The sequence below is a fragment of the Nothobranchius furzeri genome, chromosome 4 (genome assembly GCF_043380555.1).
Source record: "Nothobranchius furzeri strain GRZ-AD chromosome 4, NfurGRZ-RIMD1, whole genome shotgun sequence".
Lineage (NCBI taxonomy): Eukaryota > Metazoa > Chordata > Actinopteri > Cyprinodontiformes > Nothobranchiidae > Nothobranchius > Nothobranchius furzeri.
This window is the reverse complement of record NC_091744.1, coordinates 48,320,863-48,330,216: the sequence shown is the minus strand read 5'-3', so window position 1 is coordinate 48,330,216 and position 9,354 is coordinate 48,320,863. Positions and strand designations below refer to the sequence as shown.

The 9,354-nt window shown below is 47.0% G+C and overlaps 2 protein-coding genes across 7 annotated transcripts in view; both read left to right on the top strand.

Moving 5' to 3' along the window:
• Window positions 1-9,354, top strand: part of kif21a (kinesin family member 21A) — a 124,115-nt gene that overhangs the window by 65,405 nt on the left and 49,356 nt on the right. For all 5 annotated transcript variants that reach the window (XM_070550217.1, XM_070550216.1, XM_070550219.1 and 2 more), the window contains exon 3: window positions 1,722-1,904. In XM_070550217.1, the coding sequence (XP_070406318.1) occupies window positions 1,722-1,904 (183 nt within the window). The remainder of the gene's footprint in view (window positions 1-1,721; window positions 1,905-9,354) is intronic.
• LOC129153640 (uncharacterized) lies at window positions 6,067-8,856 on the top strand. 2 transcript variants are annotated; one of them, XR_008559607.2, is made up of 5 exons: window positions 6,067-6,985; window positions 7,772-7,902; window positions 8,004-8,400; window positions 8,535-8,651; window positions 8,775-8,856. XR_008559607.2 is itself a non-coding variant. In XM_054733526.2 (4 exons), the coding sequence occupies exons 1-4, from the start codon at window positions 6,637-6,639 to the stop codon at window positions 8,567-8,569; spliced, it is 912 nt and encodes a 303-aa protein (XP_054589501.1). In that variant the 5' UTR covers window positions 6,067-6,636; the 3' UTR covers window positions 8,570-8,668. The 2 variants fall into 2 exon arrangements, 1 of the variants encoding a protein (XP_054589501.1); XM_054733526.2 differs by lacking the exon at window positions 8,775-8,856 and having other exon boundaries at window positions 8,535-8,668.

The window sequence follows — 9,354 nt, the reverse complement described above, 5'->3', positions numbered from 1 at the left end:
TGTTCCTTCACCTGCAGGGGGCGCTTTAGCAGGAAGTGAAACAGGTGGAAGTCAAAAGTGGAAATCGAAGAAAGTGCTCATTTTAATTTAGCACATGCAAGCAGCCGGCACGACGAAGAATTTTTTTCACATCCATACCCCCTCATCATGGTAACTACACGTATGAGTTCATATGATGCCACATTTAAGTTGAAGGCCATCGATCTGGCAGTAAAGGAGGGAAACAGTGCTGCCGCACGTAAGCTTGGCATGAATGAATCCATGGTTCGGCGCTGGAGACGGCAGCGGGAAGAACTCATTCAAGCCAACTTCACCCGGGGATGATGACAGCAACACGGACAGCGACACTGACATCGCCACAGAAAAGGTATGTGACGAAGCTCTTCTGAGGCTGTTCAACTCCGACACCGAAGAAGACTTTAATGGCTTTAGTGCGCAAGAGGAAGATGAGAGCGAATGACTTCTTCTGGTAGGCAAGTGTGTTTTATTTACTAACCAGGCATGTTTTGTGTGCAGTTTTTATTTTCTAATCATCCAGGGCTTATTAATGCTGTGTCAGCGCTGTTCTTTCCTTCTAAACATGCAAATTTCCATGTTGTAATAACGTGTCAGTGCTGTTTTTATTTTATAACATCCAGAAATATGAATGCTATCAGTGCTGTTTTCTTTTCTACACTTGCAGGCACGTTCACCCGTGTTTAAAATGTGTTTTGTTGAATTAAAACAACGAAAAACCTCCGTGCAGCATCTTTCTGTCTAATTTATGTTATGGCCGTACGTGCGCTGTGCGCCGCAGACCTGCATGTGGCTGCTGCGCCGCGGCTTGTATTCGAGTGCGGCGTGTGTGTGTGTGTGTGTGTGTGTGTGTGTGTGTGTGTGTGGAAAACCTTTTTTTGTTGGTGCGGCTTAAATTGAGGTGTGCTCTATAGTCCGGAAATAACGGTAAACAGATTTTGTAACTGTTTTGTTTTTTAATAGCAAAACTTCATGTAGGAAAAGTGTCTCTTTTTGCACTTTTCCTTGTGTTTGCAGTTAATTAACCTCCTCCCACCCAAATGTTTCCATTTCCAATCCCAACATACACAACTGATGATTTGAACACCTCCTCTACCCGTAGTCATGGAGACCAGAGTTCCTGTGGCCCATCAGTTTGAAAGTGAAGTGCTCTCACAGCTTTTGGACATCTCTACATCTTTAATGTGTGGTGGTGTTAACCCATCGTTGACTCTGCAGCGGCTGCTTCTGTCCCTCCTGACCTACTTCTGAAATCACATACAGCAGTTGGTTTGTCCTGGGTCAGACCCGCTGCTCTCTGCATGCCCCTTTCATCAGGGACTTATCTAGATTTAGAGTGACCCACTCGGCTGCAGTACAAGATCTCAGCTCTGCTGGCTGGTCATGATGTGGAGGGACGAGAGTAAATCAGCTCTGAGTTCATCTAAATAAAGATGCAGTGGAAAAAAGTCAGACATCATTTGAAAATACAAAAAAAATAGTACTTGTATAGTTCTCTCTAACACAAGTGATGAGTGATGTCATAAATTAGGATTTAATAAGATGTAGGAGAGGATCGGTTACTATGGTGACTAAATAGAAACACTCCACTTCCTCACAAACTCTTATGGACAGAAATGTTTTAGATACACTGCTCTTGTTAGATGAAACCTAGATGTCGTAGGAATGTCTGGCACATGAAGTAAAATCAGTTTTCTCTCCTGCAGACTGGATCAGGGAAGACCTACACAATGGGAACAGGCTTTGACGTCAACATAGCAGAGGAGGAGCTGGGAATCATTCCTCGTGCTGTGCACCACCTCTTTAAAGGCATTGATGAGCGCCGTCAGGCGGCGCAGGAGCAGGGACGACCCGTACCAGAGTTTAAGATCAATGCTCAGTTTCTGGAGGTACACTCCCATCTCACATCATCTGTTTTTAAATAAACAAAGATAGCCAAACAAACCGGTGTCGGTTTAACCGTATCAGTGCCGGTCCTTCACAGAAAGGTCGGGGCAGAGCTACATTGTTGAAATGGGAGGATTAATAATCTGTGACAGTAGCCCTCTGTCATCGTAAAACATCCAGTTTGACAGTGGAAGTACAAGAGCTGTCCTCGTGGATTAGGAAGAGTTAGGTGGCTGCAGGGCTGGGGGAGGGGGTGAAGGGGAGGATTTCTGTCTGGTCAGGGTGAGTCAACAGGGATGACAGCTGTGATGGTGTATCAAACTCTGACAAGGTTCAAGTTCCTGGAGAAGACCTGGTAAAGGAAATGAGACATTTTGGGTATCAGCAAGGTGATGGTCCAGGTGGAGAGAGGTTGGTCCTGACTGGTCTACAGCTGCTGCCTCTGCAGAAGGTGCTAACTCATCCGATCCAACTCTCAGATAAAGGTTTCTGAGAGATTATGATGAACAGAAGTCACTGCAAGCACAACTAATGCACACTAACCACCGACACATTAGTCACGATGAGTTGGCATATGCAGGGTATGAAAATCTATACTTCCAAGATAGTTTTCTTTGTAAAATATCTGAACATCACAAACGTCTGAGTTGGCTAAACTACCTGGAGCTGAGCAACTAAGTGAGACTTGACTTTCAGGCTACTCAAAGTTTCACATTGATCAGTCGTTGCAGTTTGGAGTTTTAGTTTAGAAGCACAGAATAAAACAAGAGCTCACTGGAATGACCATTTACCTAAAGCAACACGTAGTAGGTTTGCTGCTTGTCCCTCCTCCTAGCTGAAGGCAGAATTGGAGCATAAACCAGCCGTGGTCTGCTGTGGCTGACAACGAGCTGAAGCTAACATGAACCAGCGCATACAAGATAAGTCCATCTTTCAGTTCTTTTTAAAACACAGAAAAGGTTTAATTACCTGCTACATTTCGTTTGCATCTGCAGACTTCCTCAGGCTGACGCTGATGGTGGCGTCACTTCCTTCTCCGTTTATCTGCGGGCAGCAGAGGACGTTGTCGCCCTCTGCTGCCCGCTCTCCCCTCTCCGACGATGCAGTCCCATGCGTGGTCCAGCGTGTAAACTCCATCGTCCCTGTTCATGGTCCCACATCCACGTCTCCTTATCTCGATTGCTTCTTTTATCCATCTTTTGTATTTTTGTTGTTCAGTGGTTATGATCCTTGTGTTGTCCCAGTCCATTACATGGTTTTCTCTTGTGCAGTGATCTGTTACGGCTGACTTCTTTATTGTGCTTTCTGCTTCTTCTTTTGCTGCTCTTGTGTGTTTTCCACTTGTTTCTTTCTCACACTCCTTTCTGTGTTCTATTGTTCGTGTGTTGAGTTGGTGTCCGGTTTCTCCTATGTATGTTTTACTGCAGAGTTAGCATGGGATTTCGTAAACGACTCCACATTTAAGTCCAGCTGATATTTTGTCTTTTGGGTGTACTAGTCTGTTTCTAACTGTTGTGTATGGTTTTGTTGGTGTGTTTATGTTGTGTTTTTTCATTGTTGCTCTTATTTTTTCTGTTATGCCTCTGATGTATGGTAGGGTTATCACTGGTTTTGGTTCTTGTCTTTCTGGGTTTCTGGTTCTTTGCTTAGGTTGTTCTTTTCTTTCTGTTTTTGTTTGTTGTTTTCCTTTGTTTATTGCCCATGTCGGGTATGCGCAGGTCTTTAAAGCGTGTTGTATGTGTTTGTCCTCTTGTTTACGGTCTCTCTCTTCTGTTATTATGTTTGCTCGGTGATATAATGTTCTGATTACTGACATTTTGTGTATGGTGGGGAGTTCTGATGTCCATAATAGATATTGGTCTGTTTGTGTTGGTTTCCTGTATGTGTTTATGTTTAGGGTCCCGTCGGTCTGTCTGGTGATTTTCATATCCATAAAAGCTATGCTGCCTTCTGTTTCTAACTCATAAGTGAATTTTATGTTGCCCGTGTCGTCAATGTTGTTTAAGTGTTGTGTTAGTATTTCTGTTTGACCGTTGGGTATGATCTCCAGTATGTCGTCTACTTAGCGTTTCCATAGTTTTATTTTGCAGTTTGGGGGGGGGGCAGTGGCTATGGCTTTTGCTTTTTGTTCCAGGTCTTCCATGAAAAACTGTCACAGGGTGGCTGATAACAGGTTACCCATGGCGAAGCCTTCCAGTTGTTTGTATATTATGTCATTGTATGTGAAGTAAGTGGAGTTAGCTACCAGTCCTATCAGCTGTGCTATGTAGAACACAGAAAGGAGTGCGAGAAAGAAACAAGTGGAAAACACACAAGAGCAGCAAAAGAAGAAGCAGAAAGCACAATAAAGAAGTCAGCCGTAACAGATCACTGCACAAGAGAAAACCATATAATGGACTGGGACAACACACGGATCATAACCACTGAACAACAAAAATACAAAAGATGGATCAAGGAAGCAATCGAGATAAGGAGACGTGGATGTGGGACCATGAACAGGGACGATGGAGTTTACACGCTGGACCACGCATGGGACTGCATCATCGGAGAGGGGAGAGCGGGCAGCAGAGGGCGACAACGTCCTCTGCTGCCCGCAGATAAACGGAGAAGGAAGTGACGCCACCATCAGCGTCAGCCTGAGGAAGTCTGCAGCCGCAGACGAAATGTTACAGATAATTAAACCTTTTCTGTGTTTTAAAAAGAACTGAAAGATGGAATTAGAATTTCAACACAGCAAAGATGTTTAAAGAATGATACAAAATAAGATTCAAAGTGTCTTCTTCTGCTGCTCTTCTTCTGCTTTTCTCCTCCTCCTCCTCCTTCTTCTGCTCTCCTCTTCTTCTTCCTCCTCCTCCTTCTTCTTCTTCTTCTTCTCCTTCTCCCCCTTCTTCTCCTCCTTCTCCTTCTTCTTCTCCTTCTCCTCCTTCTTCTGCTCTCCTCCTCTTCCTCCTCCTCCTTCTTCTTCTTCTTCTTCTTCTTCTTCTTCTTCTCCTTCTCCCCCTTCTTCTCCTCCTTCTCCTTCTTCTTCTCCTTCTCCTCCTTCTTCTGCTCTCCTCCTCTTCCTCCTCCTCCTCCTTCTTCTTCTTCTTCTTCTCTTCCTCCTCCTCCTCCTTCTTCTTCTGCTGCTCTTCCTCTGCTTTTCTCCTCCTTCTTCTTCTGCTCTTCTCCTCCTCCTCTTCCTCCTCCTTCTTCTCCTTCTTCTTCTGCTGCTCTTCTTCCTCCTCCTCCTTCTTCTTCTTCTTCTCCTTCTCCCCCTTCTTCTTCTCCTCCTCTTCCTCCTCCTCCTTCTTCTTCTCCTTCTCCTCCTCTTCTTCTGCTGCTCTTCCTCTGCTTTTCTCCTCCTTCTTCTTCTGCTCTCCTCCTCTTCTTCCTCCTCCTCCTCCTCCTCCTCCTTCTTCTTCTTCTTCTTCTTCTTCTCCTTCTCCCCCTTCTTCTCCTCCTCCTTCTTCTTCTCCTTCTCCTCCTTCTTCTGCTCTCCTCTTCTTCCTCCTCCTCCTCCTTCTTCTTCTTCTCCTTCTCCTCCTCCTTCTTCTTCTGCTGCTCTTCCTCTGCTTTTCTCCTCCTTCTTCTTCTGGTCTTCTCCTCCTCTTCCTCCTCCTCCTTCTTCTTCTTCTTCTTCTTCTTCTTCTTCTCCTTCTCCCCCTTCTTCTCCTCCTCCTTCTTCTTCTCCTTCTCCTCCTTCTTCTGCTCTCCTCCTCTTCTTCCTCCTCCTCCTCCTCCTCCTCCTTCTTCTTCTTCTTCTTCTTCTTCTTCTCCTTCTCCCCCTTCTTCTCCTCCTCCTTCTTCTTCTCCTTCTCCTCCTTCTTCTGCTCTCCTCTTCTTCCTCCTCCTCCTCCTTCTTCTTCTCCTTCTCCTCCTCCTTCTTCTTCTGCTGCTCTTCCTCTGCTTTTCTCCTCCTTCTTCTTCTGGTCTTCTCCTCCTCTTCCTCCTCCTCCTTCTTCTTCTTCTTCTTCTTCTTCTTCTTCTTCTTCATATGACCTATTGATACAGTAAACAGATATTGCTATAAAGCTGATAGAGACCTCTCACTAGTCCACCTACACAAGCCACAGAAGTGAGGATTTTGGTCAGCAGAGGGCCACAGATTGCGGTCCAGTGTGAGGTAGCACAAGTTCCTGGCTGAAGAACCACTGAAACCAGTTGGAAAACAACAGCTTTGTCATGAGTCGGGGTGAGTACTCTGCCCATCATCTCATCATCTCTGAGGTTTTTTGCCTGCAGGAGAGGGAGCGCAGCTGATCCGAATCAGACTGATCAGTGGGGCGGCTTTAAAAGGAGGAGGAATATCCTCATTCGACGCTGGATGATTATCTACTGCCTGACTTACCATCGTTGGATCCGTTCCCGTCTCCAAACCTTAGGAATATTCACCGGTTCGCTGCCTGGATTACGTCTCCACCCAGCCGCCCCGCTCTCCACCGATTACGCTCTCTCTCCTCTGCCTCATCTTCATCCACCTCGTCAGCTCAGCTCATCCACCCCGATATCACAAGTCTTCTCTGGATATCACCCCGGCTCATCTCCCCTCCGCATTCATCCCGGACTTCCTCATCGTAAGTTCCGCCCACAAACAATTCCTCCGAACTACAATTCCCATTACTCACCTCTGGTCTTCCCCCTAGTTACCGCTTCCGGACTCGTCCTCCCGTTGGATCTTCAGAACACCTTCAGTTCACATCCACATTTTAATAAATTATTGTTCTTCCTTTACATCATCTCCGTGCTTGATTCTGTATGTCTTGGGTTAGACATCTTCCTCAAAACATGACAGAATCATCCAGCCAAAACGCTAACCCTACAGAATCGGCACTCATTAACATTTCACAGAGATTGACCCAACAGGAACAGACCCTTCCGCTATTAATGGAACAACTTTCAGCATCTAATCAACGCTATACACAGTTGGAAGCCCTGGTCCGCCAGATACATGAATCTCTTTCCCAGCCTCACCAACCACCTCCACCAGTAGGACCTTCCGCTGCCGTCTCCGAAGCCACTGGACCTCCGCGATCGGAGGAGGCTCCCCCCATGGAGAACTCCCATTTCCGTGTCGCTCCTTCACCACCATCTGTGACCTTTGGGGGTGAGTTTGAGGAATGTTATAGCTTCATTTTGCAATGTAAATTGGCTTTCGAACGTTGCCCTGCAGCCTTCTCCTCAGATTCAGCCAAGATTTCATATGTTGTGGGTCTTCTGCGTGGAAGGGCTCTTAGGTGGGCTGAAGCAAGGAGCCATAATGACTTGTTCTTAAATGGGTCATTTAATGACTTCCTAACGGAACTAAAACTCACTTTTGGCTGTTATGAGTCCTCCTCAGACATCAATAAAAGACTTTTGAAGCTTTCTCAGGGAAGAAAGACAGTGGCGGACTTGGCGGTGGATTTCCGTATATTGGCAGCCCGGACCACCTGGAATGATGATGCCCTCATTGGTGCCTTCACCGAGGCACTAAATGATAAGGTGAGGGACCAGTTGGCCTTATGTCCTGAACCTAGCTCTCTGGATGAACTCATCAGGCTGGCCATATCAATAGACAAACGCCAACGGGAGTTAAGAAGACATGAGCCCGAGCCCCCAGTTTTTCCTGCTCGAGAACGTCATTCTAAGATTTCTGGACGACCTGTTTCGGAACCCCCTTCCTCTGAGGAACCCATGCAGATGGGAAGGACACGGCTCACCCCAGAGGAGAGGGAGTACCGACAGAAGTCGGGTCTATGCATGTACTGTGGAACCGCTGGGCATTTTGTCAATAGCTGCCCTGCTCTGTTAAAAGGCAGAGCCCGCCATTAACGCTGGGACTAATGGTGGGCAGTAACTCTTCTATCGGTTCCCGGTGTTTCTTTCCCTGTGTGCTATCTGTTCCTTCCAGACAGATTACTGTTGAGGCACTATTGGATTCTGGATGTGAACAATCGCTCCTGGACCCCCACCTCGTGGAACGATGGAAAATACCCACCACCAAGCTGTCTACACCTCTCTCAGTGTCTTCACTCGATAACCGTAATCTGTCCACCATCACCCACCAGACTGTTCCACTTCACCTGCGGGTTTCAGGTAACCACACTGAGACGTTTACTTTTTATGTGTTTCCCTCTCCTCAGTCCCCCTTAGTATTGGGACATTCCTGGTTGGTCCGTCATAATCCCACAATGGACTGGAAGGAGAACAAGATTCTTGGGTGGAGCCCGGAGTGTTCTCTACTCTGCCTGCGCTCGGCCTCACCTACCGCTCGTGATCACCCTCCTCCTCCCTTGGAAAACATAGACCTGTCTACGGTTCCACCGGTTTACCACGACCTTAAGCAGGTATTCAGTAAAGACCGTGCTTCTTCTCTGCCTCCCCACAGGCCATTCGACTGTGCAATAGACCTCCTGCCTGGAGCTCCCTTACCATCAAGTCGTCTGTACCACCTGTCAAAACCTGAAAGTGAGAGTATGGAACAGTACATACAAGATTGTCTGGCAGCAGGCACCATTCGTCCTTCTTCATCTCCTCTGGGTGCAGGGTTCTTCTTCGTTCCAAAAAAAGAAGGCAGCCTCAGGCCATGCATTGATTACAGGGGTTTAAACCAGATCACAGTCCGTAATAAATATCCTCTGCCATTACTCTCCTCCACCTTTGAACCCATCCAGGACTCCACCATTTTCAGCCGTCTGGACCTCCGTAACGCCTGTCACCTGGTGAGGATAAGAGAAGGAGATGAGTGGAAGACAGCATTCAAGACACCCCTTGGTCACTTCGAATATCTGGTAATGCCTTTTGGACTCACTAATGCCCCCGCTGTCTTCCAGTCCCTGGTGAACTCAGTACTTGGTGACTTTCTAAACCGGTTTGTGACAGTGTATCTAGATGATATATTGATCTTCTCTCAGAACCAGGAACAGCACATCCAACATGTGAGGGCGGTGTTACAACGATTGCTGGAGAACCGTCTCTACGTTAAGGCAGAAAAATGTGAGTTTCATGTCTCCACAGTAAAGTTCTTGGGATTCATTATTGAGAGCGGCCGGCTAAAGGCAGATCCAGAAAAGGTGCAGGCAGTCACCGAATGGCCCACACCCACCACCAGAAAGCAACTGCAGAGGTTCCTTGGTTTTTCTAATTTCTACCGTCGCTTTATCAAAAACTACAGTCAGACTGCAGCTCCTCTAACCAATCTGACCTCCATTAACAAGCCCTTTGTGTGGTCCTCCAAGGCTGAGTCAGCATTCAAAGAACTCAAGAACAAATTCACTAACGCCCCTGTGCAACACCGTCCTGACCCACAGCGCCAGTTCATTTTGGAGGTTGATGCTTCTGACACCGGGGTCGGGGCAGTTCTCTCACAAGTGGCGGAGGGGGATGGGAAGCTTCACCCTTGCGCCTACTTCTCCCGTCGTCTAACCCCGGCTGAGAGTAGATATGACGTCGGCGACCGCGAACTACTTGCAGTAAAACTAGCGATCGAAGAGT